The sequence below is a fragment of the Gasterosteus aculeatus genome, chromosome 16 (assembly GCF_964276395.1).
Source record: "Gasterosteus aculeatus chromosome 16, fGasAcu3.hap1.1, whole genome shotgun sequence".
NCBI classification, from domain to species: Eukaryota; Metazoa; Chordata; class Actinopteri; order Perciformes; family Gasterosteidae; genus Gasterosteus; species Gasterosteus aculeatus.
In genome coordinates, this window is record NC_135704.1 from 737,912 (window position 1) to 765,733 (window position 27,822).

The 27,822-nt window shown below is 43.6% G+C and overlaps 3 protein-coding genes across 5 annotated transcripts; 1 reads left to right on the forward strand and 2 right to left on the reverse strand.

Annotated features, from left to right (window-relative positions):
- Nucleotides 1-1,737: 1,737 nt before the first annotated feature.
- LOC120834449 (fibroblast growth factor 4A) lies at nt 1,738-3,440 on the reverse strand. The gene is made up of 4 exons (XM_040202443.2): nt 3,248-3,440; nt 2,494-2,622; nt 2,093-2,196; nt 1,738-1,965 (listed from the first exon to the last, which is right to left on the reverse strand). Exons 1-4 carry the CDS (start codon nt 3,438-3,440, stop codon nt 1,783-1,785), a joined length of 609 nt encoding a protein of 202 aa, XP_040058377.2. The 3' UTR covers nt 1,738-1,782.
- Nucleotides 3,441-6,484: 3,044 nt separating this feature from the next.
- Nucleotides 6,485-23,685, reverse strand: ccdc93 (CCC complex scaffolding subunit CCDC93). Of its 3 annotated transcripts, none has more exons than XM_040201532.2 (23): nt 23,240-23,685; nt 22,821-22,934; nt 21,002-21,096; nt 20,254-20,365; nt 19,926-20,024; nt 17,988-18,044; nt 17,445-17,545; nt 16,441-16,477; nt 15,425-15,523; nt 15,164-15,214; nt 14,825-14,911; nt 13,512-13,628; nt 12,843-12,905; nt 11,958-12,031; nt 11,211-11,292; nt 11,018-11,092; nt 10,854-10,925; nt 10,343-10,451; nt 10,162-10,244; nt 9,951-9,988; nt 9,761-9,845; nt 7,699-7,812; nt 6,485-7,258 (listed from the first exon to the last, which is right to left on the reverse strand). In XM_040201532.2, exons 1-23 carry the CDS (start codon nt 23,324-23,326, stop codon nt 7,202-7,204), a joined length of 1,908 nt encoding a protein of 635 aa, XP_040057466.2. In that variant the 5' UTR covers nt 23,327-23,685; the 3' UTR covers nt 6,485-7,201. The 3 variants fall into 3 exon arrangements, with proteins under 3 accessions (XP_040057466.2, XP_040057467.2, XP_077947413.1); XM_040201533.2 differs by having other exon boundaries at nt 13,512-13,625; nt 23,240-23,663; XM_078091287.1 differs by lacking the exon at nt 23,240-23,685 and adding an exon at nt 23,034-23,196.
- Nucleotides 23,686-24,612: 927 nt separating this feature from the next.
- Nucleotides 24,613-27,198, forward strand: LOC120833906 (U3 small nucleolar RNA-associated protein 14 homolog A). Its single transcript, XM_040201531.2, has one exon. It carries the CDS (start codon nt 24,697-24,699, stop codon nt 27,004-27,006), a length of 2,310 nt encoding a protein of 769 aa, XP_040057465.2. The 5' UTR covers nt 24,613-24,696; the 3' UTR covers nt 27,007-27,198.
- The last annotated feature ends 624 nt before the right edge of the window (nt 27,199-27,822 follow it).

Genomic DNA, 27,822 nt, shown 5'->3' on the forward strand with positions numbered 1-27,822 from the left:
TAATGAACATCATGCTGTACTGAAAAAGTATTGCAAAATATTGAGATCATGTCCATTTTTACTCAGGTAATAAATCATGTGAGAAGTTATTTTCTCTTAGACTTTACATACAAGCTGACATATCTTTTAAATCAAAGGAGTTGCCCCCTCGAGGTGGGTAGCACTGTCGCCTCACAGCAAGAAGGTCCTGGGTTCGACTCCGCCCAGTGGCCTTTCTGTGTGGAGTCTGCATGTTCTCCCCGTATCTGCGTGGGTTCTCTCCGGGTTCTCCGGCTTCTTCCCACAGTCCATAGACATGCTCTGGGAATCAGGTTAATTGGTGACTCTAAATTGCCCGTAGGTGAGTGAATGTGAGTGTGAATGGTTGTGCGTCTCTGTGTCAGCCCTGCGATTGGCTGGCGACCAGTCCAGGGTGTACCCTGTCTTTCGCCCGAAGTTGGCTGGGATAGACTCCAGCCCCCCGCGACCCTACGTGCAGGATAAGCGGTTTAACAATGGATGGATGGATGGATGGATGGATGAAGTTGCCCCCTGGTGGTCGTTATTTCCCCTTTTTCCCCATAGAAGGGTTTTTCAAGTTTTTCCTGTGCCTATGTAAGGGTTTCGGGACAGAGGACGTTGCATGTGTACAGACTGTAAAGCCCTCTGAGGCAAATTTATAATTTGCGATTTTGGGCTATATAAAATAAAATGAATTGAATTGAAGTTTAAGCCATTTTCACCTTGCATCCGCTTTTCAGAACCAGAGGTTGCTGCCTTGTAGTGCCATTTCAAAATAAACTCACAACGTTTTTACACATCGGTTTATGTCCTAGGTTTAGGAAAACAGTGTATTGAATGTTAACTTTACACACGACACTGACATGAACCGGCGACTCATGTCTCCCCACCTTCTTAAGTGCTGTATTTTTTATTACATTACATCATTCAAACATTCATACACACCATTCAAGGGGCCACATGTTCATCAGGCTAATAAAGCTATCCATATTAATGTATATTGACACACCGATAGGGTTCATTGTCTTGAGACACATGCGGACCGGAGGTCTGGGATCTAAATGGTAATCCTTCGATTGGAAGGTGACACGCTCTACTTCTGAGCCACAGCAAACCCAGAAATGTCAACATTTACTTTTAGGTTTGCAGGGTACAGAAACTGAAAAAATTCCGAGGGGTATTTTCTAACTATAAGTATTGGAAGAGTTGAAAGTGAGAATAGGTTAGTACTATGTTCTGAAACAATTAGTAAACTACGCTAAGAAAAATTAAAACGTAAAGAATAAATAGAAGCAATACAAAAATACAGACAATTCTTGTTCTCATTACAAACTAAAAAAGTATTGGTTAGTGCAGGTTTGAGGACAAACAAATAAAGCTAATTGGTTTCAGTATCCGTATCATGCCTGTGCCATTTTGAAAACATCACAAAAGTCCAGACAATGTTTTTGTGCCATCAGCTACTGTTGAGTGTTTTTTTCTCAGTGTTCGATAGTAGAGTCCATACCATCACAATTAACACAGTGCTGCTTTGCCCCACAAGCAATAAATATGTGTTGGGGAAGCCTCAGACTATGTCATGTATTGAGCAAGTTGGCTTGTGGCAGAATGAGTAGATGAGTCACATAGCTTTTGTGCTTTGTTCATTGCCCTTACATATAGCAAGTAACACTCTTGAATGTGTTACTATTTTTGGTTGTTCCATGTTGCAGTCTTGCAGAAACTGATGCTGTGTGGGGGCCAATTTCCAGTCTGTGGCTTGAATTCCTAATTGGGCCGTGATCATGATTTCCTCCGAGGTAGAAAGTGCGTGCAGGACTGGTGGCGGCCCACACGGTTGCCTTTCCTCAGCTCTCCCTTGTTGGAAAGAGCCAGATAGATTCCTGGGTGAGACCAAGAAGAGTAAGTGGTGTAGTGATTTTCCTCCAGGTTCTCCTTCAACAGGCATTCGTCAGAAAACTGTTCCTGGAAAAGACAAGTCAGGAAGAACTGTAATGAAATCAATAACTATTTGATTCAATTTTTCAGGTTATATAGGAAGCTCTATTATAAATCCATCTGTATTCTGTGTTTGTGGTGTGAGCCGGCATACCGTTGCATAGGCAAGTCCTTCTCCGGTCATACAAAGGTACAAACCACTCTTTACTCCTTTTATTCCCACCACTCCATGTTTGAGAGCAAACACATTGAGCCAACCTTGAGGAGATGAAGATATACACAGGACATGGTAAATGGTCTGTACTTTTCTACAAACACCCATTCATACTCTGATGATGGGAGCTACCACACACAGTGTCACCTGCCCATCAGTAACTAAACTTCAAACACTATAGTCACAGCTTACAGGAGCAATTTGGACATAAGTGTTTTTCCCAAGAACAACATGGACAAAAGCGTAGCCAGGATTTAAAAACTAGCAAATAAAAATCATGTTCAACAAAATCATTGAGACATGGGTGTTGAGATGGAGTCATGTGATAGAACAGGACTCACAGTGCTCAGTGGGTTTGTGGACGCCTCCAACAGAGCCGCTGGCCAGAATCTGGAGATGGTAGCCGATCCCCACACGGCAGTACAGCAGCTGCTGCTTGATCCCTCCTCCGATTGGTCGAGGATTAGAAGCTGCATTACAAACGAGAGAAATTATTGTTTTGACAACAAATTGGTTCACTAGTTGATTGGCTGCAGAAGGAAAAAACAACAGATTGATTGTCTTTCAACATTCATCTGTATTTTTAATCATGTAAATTGATATATTAATTTAATATATATATATATGTAATATATATATATATATATATATATATATATATATATATATATATATATATTAATGTAATATATCAATTCATATATAATATGTTCTGTGTTACTTAAGAACAGGGATTTCCCACAACCATCTCTTCATCAACAAGAGGCCCAGGTCCATCAAACAACAGCTGCAGATTAATGATGATTAAAACACATTTCTAGCTAATTAATAATAATAGATACATCAATAGCTAACAAAGGTTTTATAGGGTGACTGTGGCTCAGTGGAGCGCAGGGTTGTCCTTCAAGAAAAGAGACTTTCAAGTTGGTTTACAGTCAACAACATACTGTTTTATATACACCTCTGATATATCAGACATAGCTTTCGAAACAAACTCTGTAGAGTAAAGCAGCTGAAGTAAAGCAGCTAAATATTTAGGAGAATGTCTGGTTTCCATTCTGGAGGAAAGGCATAAGAGTTTGTGTGATGGTTTACCTTTTCCTTTCAGCAGGACGTCCCTCATGTGCAGCTTCCAGAGGCCTCGGAGGCGAGTACCATGGTCCTCCAGTGAAACCATTGCTTTTTCTATCTTGGCTCCTTCACTGAAAACCAGGAGCAGCTGGAACACAGAGAGCAACAGCAAGGAAACCTTCATAATAAAACCCATCAGAAGATCTCCGATGGTCATGTCCCCTGACGATCCTGGGACCAGTGAGTGTGTCTGTCCTGCTTCTCCTCTTACTCTGGAGAACTCTGAGTTCCACCGCCTTGACTGCTCATCCCCTTTACACATACTTCTTGCTTTTATCTCTTCAGTGCCTCTGATTGACAGGGAGATACTCAACTGTATTCCATCATTATCAGTGCCATGTCAGTAATAATACAAACAATTGCCTCAACACATGTGAGGCTCTCTGCAGCTCGCCTTATATCCACTAACATAAATTAACCCAGTAAACTGTTGACTTATCCGCTTGACAGCTTTGCTTCAACCACTTCAGGACGGATTAAAGTAGTCATGCAAACTTTGACACTTTACTATTTAGCCGTAGCCTGCGTACATGAACATGTTTTTATCGGGCCTCTGACGGGCGAGAGACATGCAAACTGTCTGTTCAGTATCATAATCACTGAGATTGGAGAGCGAGTGGAGCTGATAATGGGAGAAGGGAAACACTTTGAGACAGAAGAACGCACTCGGTAAACACATACATTTCAGGACTGTATTTGAAAGTGAACGCCTTTAATTTTCTAGCCTGACAATACCACCACATGGCTAAACCGGGAAACAATTTCCATAAAGAACTGGGCTGTGCACAGGGACATTGTCATTATAAAATAAAAAAGACGTTGTGGTATAAACCGAGTAAATAGGTTAAATCTAGTCGATGAAAGCTCAAATTTCTAGCTGTTAGGGGCTTCAGATTAATCTTTCAATCTCAAGTGTTAAGCCAATATGGACGTGGCATTTTGTTTCATGTTATTCAAGTCTATTTACTGTAACCAATCATATAAGTTGACAGCAATTCAGCTCCAGAACCCAGTTATGAGAAGACATAAGGACAATGATGGACCAATAAATTAGTGAATAAGAGTAATCAAATCAGTAAAATGACTGAAGGGAGAAACCTTAAGGAGAGCGGAAAGGGAGGGATCCCTGTTCCAGTTATGACAACATCAAATATTTACAATATGATCAATGCATTTGAAAGACATGGATGGTATCTTGTATTTGGTAGTAGCAAGCAGAATAATGATGGGAAAATGACTACAAATAAGAACTGCACTGGTGGATTTAATGAGTTAATGACGATAACAAAAGAGGGAAAGGTGACAGCAAAAGGAATGTGACAGTAGCAATGGATGTCAGGAAGGACCACCGAAGGAAAAAACACTGTATGTCTGCGCATACCACCATGTGAGGAGAGAAAGAACAAAAACATCAATGAGATGTGAACTATTATAGAAAAAGAGAGCAGCTCAGTTTGTCCTTAGACAGGAGTGTCCAAACTTTTTTCCCGAGGGCCACAGAAAAATACACGAAGGATTTGACCCCTCACTAGAGTTGAGCTATACTGTAGCTTCTTATAGATTAATGTTAGTGAAATCAATCAAAATTGCAGGTAAATATCAATTGATAGTTGAATATGTTTGAAAAGGTCTGTTGGTCATTTTGGTTCTGGAGTTCAGTGAGAGAACGTCTGCTCACACACATGCAGGCATGTTGAGCCTAACAAACGTGAGTCTTTTTGTGTGACGTCTCATCAGAGCAAATAGAGAAAAAAAGTGCTGAATGAATTCCGAATGAGAGACGTGATCACGGACGCATATTCTCCCAGAACTCGGCCTTTGGAAATTTGATTTCGGACAGCGTGAGGAATTGCGCTACATTGAAGTTGTGCAGTTGAGACTCAAAGAGCTTTGCGCTTTGCACAGAATGCTTTCATGTGTGCGTACAGCTGTGGTACCAGCTGTTATTTGCCTTGTAGTCCCTCATTCAGTGTATTAAGATGATCAGCAATATCATCTATAAAGCGTGGTCTGCCAGCCATAAAGGGTCCCTCAGCTCTTAGAGGTCGGCCCTTCTCTTTCAAAAGCGTGTCGATATTTGATCCCAGGAATGAAGCCGCTGCAGGACGGATCCGTGCCTTAGCCAGCACACATCCTTCTGGTGGAGTAGGTCCCCGTATTTGGCATCGACATCAGATAAGAAAGCTTGAAATTCTGTGGTAGAGCCCTTTTGCCTGAATGATGTTGACAGTTTTCACAGGAGTGTTCATCACATCTCCAAGCCGGACCAGCTTGGCACAGAGGACTTCTTGATGGACAGGTGCATTTTAAAAGCCTCACCTGCTCTCTTGCACCTTGGCGCGTGCCATGGATGCCATTACATTGCTGGATATAAATATGTGTGGGCTGAAACCCATTATATTTTTAGAATTTGATACTACCTGTTCTCTTAAAGTAACAGTTGGCTTTGAGTTGCGGGTTTGAGGGTTAAACCAAGGAGCAAACATCCTTTTTACCATTCTCCTTTCCAGAGGAGCGATCTGAAGTTTTCACAGGAGTCCTCTGACATATTTATCGGAAACATTTTTTTGCCATGTATGTTGGATATACTAGGAACTTGTCATGTGTTTGGTGCTTACATGGCATTGAACAAAAGAGACGCATTTACAATTAAATTAACAATAGAATATAAGACAATATAACACATATATATAACACAAATAAAAACAAAGTGCACAGGCAAACATATAATACTGTACACACGTGAAGGTGTGAAGTGTATTGGAAAGTGTGTTTAAATAGAGAACCCAACATAAGAACCAATTTGAGGGTTTGATTAAAACAATGAGGAATATGAGTATTAACATTTGGAGGAATTGCTTCATTTAAGCCAACATATTGTCCATTTGACAGGTTTCAACATGGTGATCTGAGATTAATTCATTTACTAATGTTGCTGTAGATGACAGATCTGATATTTAAGAGTCCACCTCAAACTCTTATTTTGTTGGGTCTTAACTTTGATCAGGTTCATTTTATGAGGACTAAATGCCTGTATGTATACGGGCATTTATACTGTGTTAGAGCAGGTGTGGAGATTTGAAGTCCTTCGGTAACACAGGATGTTTCCTTCACTGACTCCGCATGTGACGTCTGATAACTTCAATCAGCACACGCTGTCTGACAGAACACATCCTATCTGAATGAGTAACGGCAAAGGCATTTCAATCCTTAATAGAACAATGTTTATTTATTAAATGGTGGTTGTACATCCTTATTGGATAATGAGGCCAATCTAAGACGTGAAGTGAATTAGAACTTCAGAGGAACATACAAACAGCATCATCATTAAGAACTTTACATACAAAGACTGATGTTCCAAGTTGCACTAGGAAACTTTTCACATACTTTCACAAATTTGAGGATTTTCCTAAAAACCCTGTAATATAGCTAACAACATATTCAAGTAGCCCTCTCTGAAGCAGCCCCACTTCACCATCAACAAAGAGGTGGGTGGATTCTGTACAGCTTTCTAGGTCAGGCATGAAAGTCAACATTGGTCCAGTTAAGATTAGATTTTACACAAAGAAAACATTTCAGGTTTTGGTCACAGGGCTGCAACTAATTCAATAAGTTCAATTCTTAATTAGTTACAAAAAAAACACTTTTAAATGGTCTGACGAGATGCTGAGCACGTGGTTGGTAATTTGTGGTGATTGTGGACAAAACACATTACATTTTTAAGAGCTTCTTTTTTTCTAATTGAACAATTATTGGCATTCAGTCAGCTGGATTCAGCACATTTAATCTGAAATGTTAAAGTAGAGGCATCAAGTTAGAAGAGTTAAACAAAGTATGGAATATTTCAAAAACCAAGTACTATTTGTATTCTGTTAGTCTGCGATCGATTAACTCAGACATCATGCGGCTGTGCAGGATCTACGAGGCTCCTTTCGCCCTCAATTTGGACAGCAACATCTCGTTTTTGCGGCACTCCTTGAGACAAGAAAGAAATGAAGAATTGTCATCATCACTGCTAGATCATCCTCTATCGCAGATGGGTTTTCATCTCAACAGCTACCAATTGGATACATCATTGCAACAACAAAACATATAATCACGTAGTACCAACAAGTGTCCACAGAAATACACAATTACAATACAGTAGTGCAAACATACTGCTCAAACACTGACATTAAGAAGGTCAAGTGCGTGTGCAGTACTACAGAGTACTATACTATGATGTTCCAAAAAGGGTGGGACCAAGTCACGTGCTGTGCTACCAAGTGAGTCAACAGGTTACTTGACGAATACAACGCTTCGCCTTTTAGTGGAAGTAGTTGCTTCCGCTTGTATTGTAAAGGTATGTAGTGCCTTTCATTGGAGGCAGCTACACCGGTCCTCTCGTTCGCCCACAACTAATGAAGCGTCCTCACCTCTTTAAAGTCTTTGACAGTTTTGAAGTAAAGCCTCTGCTTGTCAAGCAGCTCCAGGTACTCGTCGTTCAGTTGATCTCTCCTCATTTTGTTCTCCTGCTTCTTCTTCTCCATCTGGAAAAGCAGACAAGCAGGAAGTAGAGATCACAACGACGGCTTGTGCCGAGATGGAAAGACGATCCCACTTTACTATGCTGAAACACTCTGCCTTCCAGGTGACTGCTCGGGTTCTGGCCATGTCCCCCGAGCTCCTCATCCGACTTAGTGAGTCGTGTTATCATAACCATAGAAGTAATAACAGCCAACACACATCACATAAAATGAAGTTGCACCCAGTGGGATTATCCTTTAAAAATGGAATAATGTGCTGTCGTTAAAGAAGCCTTCTCTAGACTCCCATGTGGCACCACAGCTATTATTACGTGCGTGACTTATTAAAACAAAAATGTGAAATTGCAAAATCATTTGTACACAACACACTAAAATTAACCTTAAAGCCCATAACCCTGCACAGGCTTGGCAGCCTGCCGAGCACATCACAAACCGGCGCTTTAACACGTCCCACTGCGTCTCGTGCCGGGGCTCCAGCCTCACATCCTTCGGAAAAAGCTTCTCGTTAGCTCTACAACGGGGCCTTGTTACGGTGTAGTTATGTGCACATGCTGCTGAGTGTATCGCTTAGATTACAAGCAGCAGACAGCAGCTGGGTGGAGGTGTTAAGCTTTCATCAGGGTATGGCATGGAGCCAATACTTCTCTGATATTGATCTGGTCAGAAGGAGTTATTAATCACTTTCAGCTGCATTGGTGGTAGTGGCATTAACAACAGGTGCACAAGAGGGGCAACAATGAGACAACATGCATGTGGAGGCCAATTCAAGTTTCTCCCTCTTAATCTCTTGGACTGGTTTTCCATTAGTGTTGGCTTTAGCTAGAGTCGTCGTCACTACTGGGAGCATGAGGCCATTTCTTAACCCTGCATAAGTTGCACAGATTGTGCAACTCCTCCAGGGTGGAACATCTATGTGTGCCGTTGCAAGGAGTTGTGATGTGTCTCCCAGCACAATCCAGAGATTCCACGAGACGGGCAGTTACTTAAGGAGAGCAGGACAGGGCTTAGCAGGTCCTCAAACCATCAGCAGGATTGATATCTGCTGCTTTGTGGAAGGAGGCACAGGACCTTCAGCCACTGGTGTGAATGTTTCTGATTGTTTGTGCAAAGACAGACTTCACAGACCTCTACAGGCTAGAGAATGGCAGTCTGACTGCAAGTAGGGATCGGGATGAAATCCTTGACCCCATGGCCCCCGTGTTCTCAAAGTCTTACTTTAATTATTTTAAGCAGTGTATGTTCTTTGGAACCTAATAATTATGAAACAATCCTCAAATAACGTTTCTTAGCACTTATTCACTGCTTTTTTTCTCACCGACCTCATTCGCCGACCTCGCTCCCTCTCTCGCTCCCTCTCTCGCTCCCTCTCCTCATTCGCCGACCTCGCTCCCCCTCTCTCGCTCCCTCGCTCCCTCTCCTCATTTGCCGACCTCGCTCCCTCTCTCTCGCTCCCTCTACTCATTCGCCGACCTCGCTCCCCCTCTCTCGCTCCCTCGCTCCCTCTCCTCATTCGCCGACCTCGCTCCCTCTCTCTCGCTCCCTCTACTCATTCGCCGACCTCGCTCCCTCGCTCCCTCTCTCGCTCCCTCTCCTCATTCGCCAACCTCGCTCCCCCTCTCTCGCTCCCTCGCTCCCTCTCCTCATTCGCCGACCTCGCTCCCTCTCTCTCGCTCCCTCTCCTCATTCGCCGACCTCGCTCCCCCTCTCTCGCTCCCTCTCCTCATTCGCCGACCTCGCTCCCCCTCTCTCGCTCCCTCTCCTCATTCGCCGACCTCGCTCCCTCTCTCGCTCCCTCTCCTCATTCAGCGACCTCGCTCCCTCTCTCGCTCCCTCTCCTCATTCAGCGACCTCGCTCCCTCTCCTTCTCTTCTTTGCTTGTCGAGGACGAGTGTCCAGCTCTGAATGAGTGCGTTTACAACCTACAACCATAAAAGTTTGAAGAGGGTTGTACCTTGATGCGACTCTGTTTGATCCCCTCCACTATTTGCTCCATCTGCCTGAGGAACTGCTCCCTGGCTGCTGAAGACGACATGGCTCTGGACAGGAGGAGGTCTCGTTAGAGCTCATTCTCTGAACAGGCTTTGCCACATTATTCCATGAAATACAGAATTCATGCACACAAATATATGCATCATACTTACTGGTGGAAGTTGTCATGAATGGAATTCAGCAGATTCACCTGTAGAAAGGAAAGACCATTTTGCTCCTAATTAATATTAACAATGCATGTAAAACATGTTTTACTTAATTTCTCAGCTTCAGGACAGAATTGCTAAAATGAGAGACAAACTAAATGTAAAGCTAAATTGGACCTGGGCTTCATCTCCTGAATTGTCTGCTGTGGTGACTCACCTCCTTCTCCAGATAAACCTTCTTGTCGTCTAACGTGTTATACAGCGTGAAGAACTGCTTGGTCTCCTTATGTGTTGCAGAAACTGAAAAGCAAGAAAGAAGAGCTACTGTCTCTGTTTCTGCTTTTTAAAAGACGTTTAGCACAAGGTGCGGCTAGAGTTGATATTGAGGACGAACCCACCCTGGCTGTAGAGTTCGATGAATCTCTTCTGATACTGAGTCAGCTCAGCCCGGCTCGGCACCTCATCGATCTTCCTCTGCAGGATGGCGATCTCTCGGTTCCTCCGAGCCTGAACAGAGAAGCATCACAGACGAGAGCATTTCAAACTCAAAAGCTTATGGAACCTTGAATGTAGAAATATTTACTAAATAAAACCAATAGATTTAATTGTTTTTGTCTACAGAGAGGCTGTTATCCCATAACCATTATTTTATGATGGTTTTGTCCTCCTCCTCCTGCTCCCATGATATACACAGTAGCTGCAGCTTTGATGTTAATGGAATTAAGTAATACTTTCCCAGGAAACGTGGCAGAAAACAAACCACGATGTGATGGTTTTTTGTGAAATAGTTCCAGTTCCCTCATTTAGTGTCTCTCCTGTCTGTAAACTTATCTGCTGCTGTGACTTCATGTCCCACAGCGATAAATCCAGTTCGATCTAATCTCATGCTGTGTTATGTGAAGAAGTTACCATGAGCAGACGGATCTTCTGTAGTTTCTCTCGGTCTGTGCTGTGCTGTTTCTCTATCAGTTGGTTCCTCTCCTTAGAAAAGAGGAGGAAGGAGAAGAGTCCAGTTTAAGTAAACCGAGGCAGAAGCTTTATGGAGATTTTTATACAGTAAATGGATAAAATACTTTCTCCTCCTCTGTGTCCTGTCCCGACACCGGGTTGAGCTCCTCAATGTTCTGTTGTAGACGGGCCATCTCGTCCTGGACACACATTCCAGAGGACATTTGTGATCTGTATGTGACCTTGTATTCTGTACAAACACCCATCGGCTTCAGATGGAAGTAGAACCCCCGTGTACACGTGTGTGGATGTACTCACTCTGCAATGTGTGCGGAACTCCTGCTCCTGCTGCTTAAGGTTCTCATTTGTGGTCACTAGAGCACTCAGCTTCTCCAGCAAGCTGTTCAACACAACAAAACATTATAATATGGACAGGACGTCCATGAGCGGGATGCTGGACTAAGTTGTGTGTGTGTGTGTGTGTGTGTGAGCTCCTGACGGGCAGGTGTCTCCGTGTATGGTAGCCCCTGTCATCAATGTAGGAATGGATGTCAATGGGTGGATGATAACATGTAGTGTGGTGGAAGAGAAGAGATAAACAGGTGTGTATGTAAGAAACTTTCAATGGTGCCCATGTCCACTGGAATAGGAGGGCCGTTAGCTGTGTGCAGAGGAGCAAACCAAACCCATTGGTAACACGGACTATCACGCAAGGTGCCACCTGCCCGTCACCACTATCCAGCCATGCATACTGGAGGGGTCTCCTTTCCTTCAACCCAAATGTCCATCCTGTGATTGAAGGGGATGTATTCCGTATGTGCTTTTGGCTCCAACAGCGTGGCCATTCAAAAAATAAATAAATGAATAAACGATCCCTTCCTTGTACACAGAGTAAGAGAGTGAGACAGACGGAGACAGAGAGACAGACGGAGACAGACAGAGCGCGTCAGAAAATCCCCCCCCCCCCCCCAGCCGTGGACAGCCCGGGCAATGGGGGGAGTTAAGTCACCGTCTGTGGCTGGAGAAGGTAACAGATTGGAGGCACTGATGTGTCATAGTACTCACCCGATGTCCGCCTGCTCCTCCAGCTCGTCCAAACTCTTCAGCTCTCTCACCACTTTCTTGGAGTGCTCATTAGCCTGACAGGAAGCACACACAGTTTGCCATTGTTCATCCTATAAGATGTTTCCTGATGTTCATTTCTTTAAAATGATTTGATTGTGATTGGCTGCAGGGTATCCTTTAATTACAGACGATGGACATCTACATCATCAACTTCAAATGTCTGTTCACTCTCAAAAAATGAATACATTTGAATATTTTTGATTCAACAATGTGATGTCCAACAGGGAACACTTGATGAATAAAACATATATTATTTCAGTAATCCCATCAATTGCTCACTGGCTGCGGCGGACAGTACACGTGCACGCTCATTTGTTTATGTCAATATTGACACTGATTTGGGGACCATGACAGGATGTATTGTCAACGGTCGTATGTTATTGACTTGATCTTGCTAGTATAATGCAAGCTTGGAAATGGCTGAGTAGATAGTCGGTCTTGTTAAATACAGTATCAAATTGTTTTTTATGTCAATAGTAGTCAAATCTGGCTTGCTTAGCCGTAGCCTATTGGCACATTGCTCATCTAAAGGGTTGCATGAGCTGAGTAGAATATGAATAACTCCCCTTTTAAAGTCATATTGATGTCCTATTTAGTACAGCGTGTCCATTGCATGAGATCATGAGATAAGGAATTTCAGGTATTAGCAAGCTACCAAATGAATGTGATTTGTGGAGATTTGTTAATGACAGAAGATTGGGGCAGCTGCTAGAAAAACTAATGTGGATTCTATTTTGTGCACAGTTATGCATTGTTCCACGTGGCTGCCAGTATAACACGAGCACACGCACGCTTTCAAAGCTGCAGGCATCCTGACTGTCTTACCTCAGTTAGATTTCTCTTGGCATCGTCACAGCCCGTTTTCACCTTTTCATACTTGGCTTGTAGCTGTCAAAAAACATAAATACGTATTAATATATACAGTGCCTTGCAGGTATTCACCCGCCAGGACTTTTCCCCCCATTTTTGTTCTGTTACAAACTAGAATTGCGATTTTTTTCCTCCATTTGATCAACACAACATGCATAGTACTTTGAAGGTGTAAAATACCTTTTATTGTGACATAAACAAGAATGTCAACAAAAAAGTTTTCACATCTACAGATGGAAATGTTCGTCCATTCTTCTTGGCAAAAAGCTCAAGGTCAGTCAGATTGTCAACAGCAATTTTTAAATCTTTCCATAGATTCTTAATTGGATTGAAGTGCAGGCTTTGACTGGGCCACTTTAAAACATGAACATGCTTTGATCTAAACCATTGCATTGTAGCTGTGGGTGTATTTTCCCATTGAAATAAATTTCAATCAGTGGTTATACCATGACAAAATGTGGAAAGGTGAAAGCGGGGTGACCTGATGATGAATGCATATACTACAGGTGCTGCGTGTGTCTCTGCCTTGTGTTCTACATGTGGACCCTGTTGTTGAAGATACCCATGTATTGTACACATTGGTTTCTTATGGCTCTGGTTGTAATGAGGTGTTTGACAGCGGACCTGGACCAGTTCTTTAGTCTTCTGCTCGATCTGTTTGTTGAGTGTGGCCACGGCCCTGCGGTGCTGCTGCAGCGGGCCATAACGCTCCGAGCGCTCCTCTGAAGACAGCTCCGACTGCTGCAGAGACATATGGGAAATGCAGCACAGGCAGTTGCAACAACAAAATGCAAACAGAAAAGAAAAGTAGCAGAAAGATTGTTATTCAAATCTAGGGCTGTTACAATATCACATTTTTGTTCCTCCATGAATCGGAGGCCATCTGAGCGTCCTTATAGTCCGCCAATGACTGGTGGTGTAAGTGGTCATATTTCCGTATTTCTTCCGACAAAAGCTCGTCAATCACCTTCCTCTCTTCAAAAAATCTTCCTTTTAAAAATAATGGTATCATGCTACGAAACCATAAATGTGAGACTCCAGAAAGGATGTAGTTAGCAGACCAATCACAGCCTTGCGGGCTGCATGAGTATGGCAGCAAATCACTGGTTGATGCACGTGCGTAAACATCCGATGCGTCCAGCTCGCAGATTGAATCTGAATATCTTGCCAACTTTGGAGGAGCCTGTGCATATCTATTTTGATTTTCCAAAAATCGATTTGTATTGAAAGTTGGCAAGATATTCACAGATTAAGACTTCATTTTACCAATACGGAGCGGTCTGCAAGCTGGACGTACTGGTCTCAATGTGCCGGTAATGATGGTTGTAGCTGGTTGTAGCTGGTTGTCATCTACGGTCCATTACGGTTACAGAGAGGTGTCGTTTGTGTTTTGACAACGTTTTATCTCATAATTTCGCCTTTCTATTCCATTTTAGTGCGGAAATGGGCTTCTACAGTTCTGTTAATGCATAACTTCAGCCAATCCAAAGACGGGGTTTGTAACCAATTAGATGCATCCAGTTTGTATCCAGTGCGAGCAGAGATTCACGTGCGTGTCCTTGCCTTTCTCTGAAAACAGAACTATAAACTAGGCTTAAGCTCCGCCTCAGACAACAGAAGCGATCGACTAACGTGTTGGTTCATTTATATGGAAAATGAATATCGCACCACCAAAAATGATCACACTCATTTTCTTATATATGCGATAAGTCAATATATTACATATTGCAACAGGCTTGTTCAAATCCACTCACTGGGAGTCAAGGACCCTTTTCTATTCTCAGGGAAACAGGACAGGTTTGAAAGTGTGTGGTACTTTCAAACCTGCATTTCGTACTAACTGCTTTGTGCTTTCTACAGTGCAGAAGCTCGTTTAGGGAGGAGGTATGAACACGGTCTGTAAACATTAGGCCTTAGTGTAGTGCATTGGTGCTCACCTTTTCAGCGTACTCCGAGACGATCTGTTTGATCTCCTCAGACTGCAGTCCCACTATTTGGCCCACTGCACTCGCAGTCAGCTTTCCCTGCGCAAGGACAACATTGAATCAAAACCATAATTAATTCTACACTCCACATGAATGTTTTAGCCATTTTCGTGTTCCTGTTCAGTGAATATGGAGATAAAAAGGATTAAATAACCAGATGGCCAGAAAAAGAGCTTGGATGTATGAATAAAAGTGTAGGTAGGATCAGCTTTGTGAAGTTAAGCAGGAGAATAATGTGGTGATCCAATACTAGTCTAAAAATAAAAATAAAACAAAGTGCCTTCTGTCTACCTCTTCATTTGCCATGGCAGCCATGCTGGTCATGAGTGTTTCGATACGCATCTAAGAGAAAAAACAACCACACCTACATCACATTCAAGGCAAGAAGTTCACGGTAAATGTAAAAGCATATTCTCATTCAATGTATAGAACTTTTTCATAATTTATCATGAATCAAAAACATTCCCATATTGTCTCTAGCCTTTAAAAAATGTTCATCGCATTTGTGTGTACTTTCCTGCTATTTATGTATATAATGCAGAAAGTGCTCACCTCCTCCACCACCTGCAAGCGGTCTTGGTCTAACAGGTCTGGCATCCTGGGGGCCGCTGCCTGAGAGCCACTGGCCAGCGAAGCCTTCCTCTGGTCCCCCTGGGGGGAACACAGGACACACAAGATGAGAAGGACGTCTTCCCCTGCATCACAATCTATATCATTGCCAGACTCACAAGGCAGTTTAAAAAACAAGTGTCAAGATCAATGATCGTTAAGGTTAAAAAACCTTAATTGAATCTACTTTCTGTTTCAACTGCTAAAAAGGCAACCAAGATGACTTATCTGAATTATTAATAGATCTCTATATTATTTAGTTTCCAATGGCTATTCTGCATAGTTATGGCAATAGTTATTGAACGTCTTGATGATATATTGTAATTGTTTGCAATAGGGAGCGGCTCTGTGCCCGTCAGTGCAATGACTGATCAACACACATGTTGTGATGACCTGTGCTCGTGGGGTTGCTGGCTCTATTATCGGATTGGGTGATTAAAGCAAACGAGGATTTGGCTAAGTAGAGGAATTGAACCAATGATAAAATTGTGTCTTCCTAGTTAAGATAGCAAAGGTGACTACTAAAATGTTGCTTTCAAATCTCAGAAGCTTGTCCAGGTGACCTGGCCTGTGGTGGAGTAGGTTCAAGTTTTTGGATCTGTTGCTATGGTGATTTTGCCAAACTTGCTTTGTGCAACCAAAAATCCTGACCTATGTAATCTCATCCTTATGCAAAACACTGCAGCTCTGGAATGATGACATTCCAGAGCTGCAGTGTTTTAGCCCAACGGCTGGCGTTCTTGTCCAGAATGGAAGCCACCTTAGCGCCTTGCAAACAGTATGTCTCTGCTAACCTTCTCCTGTAACAATGGTGGTGGGGCAGGATGAGTGCGTGGCGAGGGAGCAGAATAAAGTGTGTCTTACTCTATTGGGCTGATGAGTGATAAATGGAAAATGAAATGCTTCTCCAAGGAAAAACAACATTTCCCCTGTAAAAAACAAATGCCTGACAGGCCTACCGTGTCTTGTTTGGACTGTTTGCTGAATCCATAACGCCTAGACACAGAAAAGAGAGGTGTCAGACGTAAAAAAGGAAATACATAATCGCCAATACTCTGAAACACACCAGGTCTGATTACAACATCCAGCCCCTTCACAACAAGACTGCCTGATTAGATACATAGTTTAGACAAAACAACAGCAGCAAAGTTTCCATCCATCATGCCATGAGAGTTTGAGAACATGTTCAGGCACAGAACACCGTGCTGCGAGTACTTACAGCTCCTACAGTACTTACAGCAGGAAATGGGACATTCTAATAAAGACGTGGAGATGGATGAATGAGAAATCATGTCAGACAGATAACACACAAGACTTAAGATGTGTGAATAACAGATAACAATAGCCCATGACAGGTCAAAGGTCCCTGTGGCTTGCTGATAGGATGGAAAAGCACTATGTTGTAGAACTGTGTGTCTCATAAGACAAAGTTTTGGTTTTGCTAAATTGTTGGTTGGTTTTGCCAGAATTACAAAATAAAACATTTTCTACAACTTCAGTTATTTTGGTGTATGTCAGGTTGGTAGCCCGCTGAGACCAAATCCGATATTCTGTTTATTTCGGTTACGCAGATATAGTGTGGTCCAACGCTAAATATGAGAGTGGGTTTACTTTCAGGATACATGGGAGAACAAATGAATGACAGATGACGGATACTTTCTCCACCATTTAAATTTAAGAAATGTCTGTCATCTACTACCCTGTCATCAGTCACCCTATGAGGTAACACAAAGGGGGTTGAGTCTTTGGTCTTTGGTCTAATAAATGCTGATGCAAGCACAACAAGTCCTGCTGCTGCAGCTTCACAATAAAAGCATGTAACTCATTTGGTAACCAGCTACCTTCACGTTTGCTGTTTATTTGAAAATCATACAGAACTGAACTCTTAAGGATTGCGGATGTAATATTATGAGAAAAAAGAGAAAGTGAAAAAACACAGCACCCCCCCGACGTGAAATCTTACCTGCCGTATTCGAGCAGAGTGGAGTGAACCCTGGACTCCTCATCCAGCAGCTCGCCTGCATCTTTCTGCCTCCTGTACTTCCTCTGAGGTTTGTAAACATCCTGAACAGAACAGTGTTGTTTGCAGCAAAGACAACCATTTATAGTATCAAAATAAATAGACTAACTTCTCAGAAATGGCTTGTACCTATTGTTTTAAACAAGTACCATAACAGGTCATCTTAATCACTTCAGCAGATCAAATGTGGTCCCCCCTTCCAGGTTTATTATGTTTTTGCATATTTGTCAAACTTAAATTGACAGGCATCCAAATGCTTGATTGCAGTTGTTGCTGCCAGTTATTACAGTTATTTACGGGAAATAAAATATTAAAAAAAAGATTATCAACTGCAATTTGTAATTTGGTTATCTTTTGTCTCATTTTAAAATGCGTAAGTCAATCTGAAACAATTAGAAAAACAGAAACCAGAAGGGGAGCAAAGACCTTTCTCCGGGCCTGTAGATTCATTTAGTTTTTGTGATGCCTGATGGTGTAGCAACTCACCAATACATCCAGAACGGTTCTCACAGCTTTGTCTTTCCTCTGAAGAAACTCTTCATCCTAGAAGCCAAAGGGTTCCACAGTGCAAAACCAGCTCGTGTTTAGAGGACTATATTCATGCAACATTCTAATAAACAAAAAGGGAAATCTCTCCCACAGTAGGTTAATGCATTATTTCATGATGCCATTTCAAACTCAAATACTGTTTTTCTGCTGTATATTTCACCTAATTAATATTTATATTTAATGTCCATAGGAAAGGAGACAAACATGGTTCAAAATAAAGGAAAGAGGATACAAAAGCAGCTATAAATAAGTGCAAGAAAAATCACCAGACGCTAAGGGCCTCATTTATTAAACCTTGCGTAGGATTTGCGCCAGAAGTGGCGTACGGATGAAACGTAGGACGTGCGTACGCGCAGAAATATTCAGACTTCTAAAACCGTGCGCACGCACGTCCTACGCAGTTTTCCCTTAATAAATCACAATCACTTCTAAATGCAGCGCAGCTTTTGCGGCTTCATGTCACGCCCATAGTAGGAACGCCCACAAATTAATATTCATTCATTGCGAAATCATGACAAACACTGAGAGGAAAACGAAGAAACGTAACACACAGTATGAGCATCACTAATGCCAAAAAGGCACTCGAGTGGCAAAAGGTTGCAGAGCAACGCTGCAGCCTCACAACCTCGGACCGTGTCCGAAATAAAGAAAAAATGGTCTGACATCAAAGTGGATGGAAAAAAGCGTTTAGCGCGCCATCGCCAAGGTGTGTCTGCCACGGGTGGGGGAAAGGAGACACCGGAGCTGTCCCTTCTTTATGAGAGACTGTCGGCAATGATTGGGGATCGGGGACAGCATCTGGGCCAACATCGGCGTCAAGGGGTCGAGGCACGTTTGGAAGCTGTGCCACATTATGTAGCACCGCACATGCAGCATGATGTTGCACACCTTTTCAGGAGTAAACAATAACCTCCCTCCAGTGCAGTCGAGGCAGCGCCATCTGCCCTTAAACAGGCCGACGGTGTGCTACACTACAGCGCGAATCCTTCCATGTGCCACATCTTCTAAGAGAGCAAGATCAGCCATTTCGCATCATTACGCATTGTGACGGCATCATGGCATTTTATTACCGTCCATCTGATTGCATCTGACAAGCAACACCTGCTTTTTGAGGAAGAATTTTATTATTGCATATTTCACTTTACTTTTTGAAAATGTGTTAATTTGTATTTGTTTGTTTTACACTGCAGATCGATCAATCAGGTGTTCGTGTTATTTATAAGAGGCAGTATTGGCATTTCTTTTACAACAGTCTAGTTTTACACACATTCACACACGTTTGCGTGTTTCTTGCATTTAACGACGGTTCTCATTTCACCCGTTTTTGTGCGTACGCATGGGTCCGAGCTTGCGTGAAGGACCGCACATTTTTCCGTCAAGTTTGCCTTTTATAAATACCAAATATTGCCTAGAGAGCGGCGTACGCCGTCTTTTGTGCGTACGCAACGTTTATAAATGAGGCCCTAAGTCACTTTCTTTTCTTAGACTTTGATCATTTTTTTCAAGTATTTCATTAATTTGATTTCGGATTCAACCATTCTGAATTATCCTAATTCCTAAAATCTGTTTTAGAATTATTTTTATTCTGCAGGCACAAACACCTCAAAACATTTATTCTATTGAAACACTGATGTTAACATGTTATAAATTGTATGGATTCACAGACTTGACCTTGGATTTATAAGCGTGTGCTGAAGTCAGATAAACTTCATGAGCTTAACAGACATTTGTTATGTGATTGTGTAATTTCTGTGTTATTACATAAGACAGATTTCTCACACTCTCTCTAAATTGTCCATTACCCAGATGCCCTACACTACCCTACCCAATACAACGAGTCCTGGCTTTGAGAGTGCCTGAGCACCGTGTAGTTACCTCTGGTAAGCGGTGGGTCTTCTGGAACTGAGAAATGGAGTAGGCTCTCACATAGTCGCCCATCTCTTCCCTGGTCTCTATCGCTCGCTTCACCAGCCACTGGCAGGAGACGCAACGCACATGTGATCAGGTACAAGGACGAAGCAGAGGACACTCTGTGCAGGTCGGCTTCTAACTGGGTAAATGGTTGATGAGATTGTTCTCGTCTTCTGACCACTTAAACACTAAATGTTATCACTCACCTGCTTATTATAATGGTCGGGGAAACGTTGTTGTGAATATTAATATATGGATAGTTGGTGTCTCCGTTTAGAATGTACTTTCTCACCTGTATCACTGGGAAAATGTGGATATAATCCAGCCCTTGGATTTGATGTGGCTCGAGGCAATGTGGACACTTCATCTTCGGTAGAACAGAGACTATTTTCTCCGTCAGTGCTCTGCAAAATAAAGGCGCAACCATCATTGAATGAATATTGTCCCCAGAATGACTAATTAAACCAAACTTCCCCCCCAAAAATGGGATTGACAAAGACCCTGAAAATAAGTTAAATACATGTTGGCCTGCGGACTCCCATTGAATGGAGCTTTTCAGGAGAAGGATTTTTGAATTTGTACTTGTTTTATTGATGTAACTGTATACAAAATAATCACCGCTTTTTAAAGGATGCAAATGGTAGAATCAAGAGAAATGTCCCAAGTTTCATAAAAATGTTCCTACGTCACATGAAGTTAGTCTTTACATTAGGCTTAATTGTGTCTAATTAAGTCTAACGTGACAGGTGAAGATTGAACAACTGCCCTGCTTAGCAGTTCTTTAGCAACTAAATAAAACAAAAAGCCGCTCCCTGATAAAATGATCCCTCACATCCAGAAAGAAAGAAAAGGTCTAACTGCTAAATCATCTGACCACTGCAAGCTGTGTGTACTGGATGTGCAGATTGGCTACACATTCCTACACATAATTCTTTGCATCAGCATCTCTTTAAATCCCCCACCGCTGGACCTGATCATGCCTTAATCCGTTTTGGATGGTGACCAAACACTTCTTTCCCTCCTGCCGGAAAAACACTTACATTTTCTGGCCAATAGTAGAGTTTTCTTGGAAAAGTAGATCCACGTCGATGTCAAAGTTACAGGTGGTGATGCACCAGGTCATACCACCTACCACCTGGAGAGGAAAGAGGAGGACACCAGAGGGTGACTTTAGGATGAATGCGTTGTTCTCTTTACGCTGTGAAGCCACTTAGGTTTATTGATTTATGGCGATTCAAAGATTCGTAAAATGTCTCTCTTTATCCCCCTGACAAGCAAAGTGTGTCTCGTGTGTCTCGTGATGCCTCCTTGTCGCAGGAGCAGGTTTATGGAAGTAAATCTGTGTCATCGGATTTTGAAAGAAAAAAGGTGATCGAATTTCTAGCACTTAATATTTATGCATTGAAATCATGTACCTGAATGTTTTTCAACATTAAAATATTCAACCGCAAAAAATTCAACCTCAAAAAAATTCAACGGCAACATCCGGGAACCCAAGGAAGAGCAATCGATTCTAGATCGGGAGCGATCAAGCAAAAAGAGGCAAGCTCCCCAATACAACTTCAGCTTGTCGACTATGATGACCGGATTTCAGCCATGTCCATTTATAATGGGGCTTCGGTGAGTGTTTTAACGTTATGGCATCAGTGTGGTTTGTGTCTGTAAAATTCAGTAATAGACAGCTGATGCTGGGATGCTTCGACAAGCTATTAGGAGGGATTGGTGGAGTTTTGAAACCAGGAACGCACTTGTAGAGCATGAGCCGCTGCAGCGTAGTGGGGGGGGGGGGGGGGGGGGGGGGGGGGGGGGGGAGGGCAGCAGCTTTAGCGGAGCGTGTGCAGACGCATAACCCCGACAGTACGTGCAGGTTATGCTGTTTACATGCACGATCATTGCATGTGCAACGGTGATGGGGCTTCGGTGTGTTTTAACTCGATTATATGCCATCAGTGTGGTTTGTGTCTAAGATTCAGAAATAGACAGCTGACATTTGTACATTGGACGTGAACTAAGCGGAAGTTAAACGAGATGACGTTCGGTTGTTGTAGTTTTTTCAAGCTCTCAGTACGATGTCATACATTATATAGTATCATAAAAATAAAGACAGACATACACATTATAGTGTGACAAAGGTTTATTGCCCCATACGACCTTACAGTTGTGAAGCAGAGATTGTGATCTGTCACTGAATTTTTAAAAAGTTCTTAAAAGGAAAGACAGTTGAGTAGAAGTTGTGATACTAGTTTGACTTTATCAAACCCGTCCCTGTTGGACATGCAATGGTGCATAACCTGCACGTACTGTCGGGGTTATGCGTCTGCACACGCTCCGCTAAAGCCGCTGCCCCCCCACTACGCTGCAGCGGCTCATATGCTCTACAAGCGCGTTCCTGGTTTCAAAACTCCGCCAATCACTCCTAATAGCTTGTCGAAGCATCCCAGCATCAGCTGTCTATTACTAAATCTTACAGACACAAACCACATTGATGGCATAAAGTTAAAACACTCACCGAAGCCCCATTATTAATGGACATGGCAGAAATCCGGTCATCATAGTCGACAAGCCGAAGTTGTTGGGGAGCTCGCTCCTTTTGCTTGACGCACGCTCCCGATCTTGAATCTAGAATCGATTGCTCTTCCTTGGGATGTTGCGGTTGAATTTTTTGCGGTTGAAGTTTTTTGCAGTTGAATTTTTTGCAGTTGAATATTTTAACGTTGAAAAACATTCAAATACATGATTTCAATGCATAAATATTCAGTGCTAGGAATTCAATCACCTTTTTCTTTCAAAATCCGATGACACAGATTTACTCCCATACAGGTTGTCCTATGATACAGGACACACAGCTCGTGAGTGTACCTTATCGAAAGGGGACAAGCCTTTGATCCGGGCTCTGAAGTAACCAGCAGCCAGCAGCAGCTCCAGGATCTCCGACAGCTTGACGCTCTGCTCTTCATCCTCTCGGGTTTCCACCTGAGGACACACACACATCCGGGGCTCGGTTAGCAGCGTTAGCTGGGATAGCTAACAGCTAACTTCACTGTTGACTTATTACGGGGTGTTTCCATCTACCGTCACGTGGCGCCTGGAAAGTTGGAGTAATATTAATTGTTTCCTTTTAACGGTTAAATTCAACTTTGCTATCAGATATTTAAAGGACTCGGTTAAGTTACATTCAAACCCCCCGTTACAAGCTTTTAGCTAATGTCAGCCAGCTATTAGCTCTGACGTTACAGCCAAGTTTTACTCGGTTTAAAAGGGATTCAAACGCGCCCCACCTGAATGAGGTTTCCGTCCTGGTCATACTGGGCTCCGACTTTAGAGCCACTTCTCACTCTGTGGAAAACCGACGGAGGCGCCGCCATGATCAGCTGCAGCGATGTGTGACGTCACCGTAACACATGACGGGCACGTGGTCTTTGTTTTGCTAGATCATTTGACGGGCAATTTCCTACGGAGGCCCATTTCCGCCACACAAAAAGAAGGGGTAGAAAGTCGAAAGTATGACTTAAGATATGCGCATGCGCAGGCTCCTTCGCTGTTTGGTACATTGACTATCCCAACCCTCTTGGCGACTTCTTGTCAAAAGCGACCAGCGACCTTATCTGGTTTTATTGAATACTTTTGTGGTGTCTGATGTTACGTGACTGAAGCAGAAACCTGGCGGCTCGCAGCAGTCCAGCTGAAGTCAGAGCACAGAGGAGACACACGTCACGTCCAGACTGACATCTACGCGCGCATGCGCAAAACCGCCCCTGATTCTGCAGCTTCTTTCCTCATTGAGAAATTGGCAACACTGGTTTAATAAAGAGATAACTCTCTTCAGGACATTTCAGTCGTTACTAATCACGATAACTACGGAATGAATACCACCCGGAACGTATTTTATCTGCCTAGAAGTTTGATTTATTTCGGACTCGGAAATACCGAAGATAATTTAGACTCCGCTAAGTCAGACGTCCCTGTCCTCCCTGTTTAGTATGAGAGTGGAGTGAGTGGCTGCAAGTGTCCGTAGGACGTTTACAGTTCGCTAAAGTTGGCAAGATATTCACAGATTCGGACTTCCTGGTTTAATAGCTGGTCAGCGAGAGGTTGTTAAACACAAACGACACCTCTGTGTGACCGCAGATACCAACCAAGTCATAATTTCGACTTTCTAACCCTTTTTTGTGGCAGAAATGGGCTTCCATACATTTCATACAAAACGATACGTTAGAATATGTTTTCTGTTATTTGAGAGCAGGCTCAGTGTTTGAGGCCAGTAACAGTCGCACTAGGAGCACCACATGCACGCGCCCGTTCAGCCAGCAGAGGCCGCACCGAAACGACAACACAAAGCAGCTAAAACCCACGTAATAACCTTACATCTAATTAGCAGAGCAAATTCTCTTCAGACTGCTCGATTTTACGCGAGCAAGCTTAACCGATCTAATATGTGCAACACTCCGAAGATATATCGCTACTTATTTTAAATGCTCAACTGACTAATTTCATTCTCATGTAATTATAAATAACCTATTAAGTTTAATTATAAAACAGTTATCCCCGCACAGTTATACTGTATCGCTTACACTTTTTTATTTGAGTTCTTTCAATAAAGAGAGAGGGAGAAAAAAATGAAAAGATCTAATTTGCGACAGTGCTGCTCGCATTACAGCGACTAATTTACGACAACGGCTCCGTTTACGGCTCACGTGTATACAGTCCCCTGCATTCCGTCGGCGTGTACTCCACCATGGCTAAAGCTTCGAAGAAGAAAGTGAGTAAAGCCGTTGTCAAGGCAATGGATACAACTGCAGCGGTAACGCCAGATGTGGTTTACGATGAAGAAGACGAGGAGGATTTAAGTAAAGCGGATGAAGTCATTACTAGTGAGGATGAGGACGGCGAAGATGAACGAAGACGGCAAAAGCTGCTGGAAGCCATCAGCGCTCTCGGCGGTAAGAGGAAGAAAACGCTGGGAGAGAGATCCGAACCGTCCGTCCAGATGTCCGAGTTTACCGTCAATGCGGACGGGGAGGGCGACAAGATCGACCTGTCGGACCTCATCGGGACAGTAGAGAGAACCTCCGCCGTCCCGGCCACGACCAAAAAGCAGCTGAAGAACCTGCAGAGGAGCACAAAGCCCATCGCGTGCCCTCTCAGCAAACAGGAGAGCCAGAGGATCCAGAGGGATGTCGCCTTCCAGAAGGCCGCCACAGAGGTGACCCGCTGGAAGAGCATCATCAAACAGAACCAGAGGGCGGAGCAGCTGGTCTTCCCCCTGAACCAGGAGCCCATAGGCCCTAAACCCATGGAGAGGGTGGTGAGCGGCTGGAAGGCGCAGACACCCCTGGAGCAGGAGATCTTCGCAGTCCTGTCTGCCAACAAGCAGCCCATCAACGACCCCATCTTGACCCCTACCGAAGAGGCTTCAATGAGGGCGATGAGCCTGGAGGAGGCCAAGATCCGGCGCGCAGAGCTGCAGAAAGCCCGGGCCCTGCAGTCCTACTACGAGGCCAAGGCACGGAGAGAGAAGAAGATAAAGAGCAAAACATACCACAAAGTCCAAAACAAGGCAAAGCGTAAAGAGTTCCTGAAGCAGTTTGATGAGATGGTGGTGGCTGACCCCGCCTCGGCCTTAGAGGAGTTGAATAAGATTGAGATGTCCAGGATGCAGGAGAGAATGTCCCTGAAGCACCAGAACAGCGGCAAATGGGCCAAGTCCAAGGCAATCATGGCCAAATATGACGATGGAGCTCGCAAAGCCATGCAGCAGCAGCTGGAGGTAAACAAGACGCTGACCCAGAAGCTTGTGAGCTCACTGAACGAAGAAGAAGAAGAGGAGGAGGAGAAGGATGAAGCCGATGCAGAGGTGCTACCCGAACTGGTAAATGATGCAGAGCAAGTATTGAATTCTTTAAATCCCTGGATGAGAGGGAAGCTGTCTGAAGAGCATAAAGAAAAAGAGATTAGTAATACTGTGGATCTCACAGCAGAGGGTCCTGGAAATACAGTAGAAGAGGATGAGGATGAGGAGGAAGTTGAGGAAACTGAAGAGGAAAAGCTTCTCCGAGAGTTTGAGAGCAGGAGGAAACTGCGCCACGCTCTGGAGACTGACGCAGCGCCTTTGACATGTATGGACGACAATACGGAGGACAAAGCTGCAGCAGAGAACCCAGATGTGTCAGACAAAGAGGAAGAAGAGCTCTCAGAGTTCACAAGCCTATTCCGTGGAATAGCAGACAGCCTCCAGGAGGCTGAATCAGAGACAGCCGAGGCTGGTGAAGACCACTCAACTCCGCTGGAGGAAGATCTTATCAGGGTTAGGACTCTGGAAGATATGGAGCTCCTCAGTCAGGAGAATTTACCCAGTGGCGAAGCAGCTGCTCCACCTCAGCAGCCCCCAGACACTGCGGCCCTGTCCTCTGCAACTGAAAAGACGGGCAAGAACAGAAAGAGGAAGCGAGGGATCGAGCTGAAAGAGGTTCTCACAAAAGGGACTGAAGTCATTAAAGTCCCTCTCATTCCAACCACTGAGGACAATGAGGACACTGAGGACCGTGATGACGGGCTGGACCAGAGTGGACTCATTAAAGAGGCCTTCGCTGGAGATGACGTCATCTCAGACTTCCTTAAGGACAAGAGGAAGCAGGAAGATGCAGGGAAGCCTAAGGTGGTTGACCTGACCCTTCCTGGGTGGGGCGAGTGGGGAGGGACGAGCCTTAAGCCATCCCGCCACAAACGCAGGAGGTTCAGGGTAAAGACGGCGCCACCTCCACCCAGGAAAGATCGCCATCTGCCCAGCGTCATCATGTCGGAAAAGAGAAACTCCTCCATCAGCCTCCACCAGGTGAGCTCGCTGCCCTTTCCCTTTGAGAACCACGCACAGTTTGAGAGCACCATCCGCTCTCCGCTGGGACGCACCTGGAACACTGAGCGGACGGTCAAAAAGATCAGCATGCCGAAGGTGGTCACCCAGATGGGCGCCATCATCGAGCCCATGGCCCGGGAGGAGCTGCTGAAGGAGAGGAAGCAGGTGCCCACTGACCGTTACCGTAGATGATGGGAACGAACGGGTGAAGTCTAATAAAATGATTCTCCACTGCTCACACAGTCGGCTGCTTTAATCCTTCTGAATTGTGTATTTGAAGACGCATTTGATGGCCTTTGACATTACGCTGTGTTTAATCAAGTATATGAAGTAAACTGTAGTGATGGGTTTTTGAAATAAATGGTTGCAGGCTTGTGAATTAAATCATTTCGTGCTATTCCTTATTTACCCACTAATTATACATTTGACTGTGTAGCCGTGTTAATGGTTGCATAGTGTCTGATCGTGGTGTGGTACATTCACAGCTGGTTCTCCGAAGCTTGTCCCGTCCTTGTTCTCCATGCTTCCCAGGGAGTCCTGTCAAATACTCAATTACAGGTGAAAGTTGTGTGTTTAACCAGAAGCATATTGGGTACAGGTATTAACAGGAAATTGTCCCAGAAGTATCAAACTAGTAAGTAGGCAGAATGGCTAATTCGAACGCTATACTACTATAACTTTAGTTGACATACACCTATTTTTATGTGATTTGTCTGCATATTTAGGCTGGTAAAGGTGCTCCTGCCTACTTGATTTAATGGGCTGTGAAATCTACTGTATAAATATGTATTTTCATTAGTTGAAAGCTGCATCTGTAAACCAGTAACTAGCTGAAGTAGAGGAATAAGTTCTTCTGAGATGCAGTGAAACATACAGAAAAATATGAAAATAAAAGTATCTGAAATGTACCTGTATTTACTTCTGAGGTGGGTAAACACTCCTATTTATTTATCCTATTTACTCCTCTGCCGTTCTCCCTGAGGTTTCTTCACTTTTTTCTCCCCATTG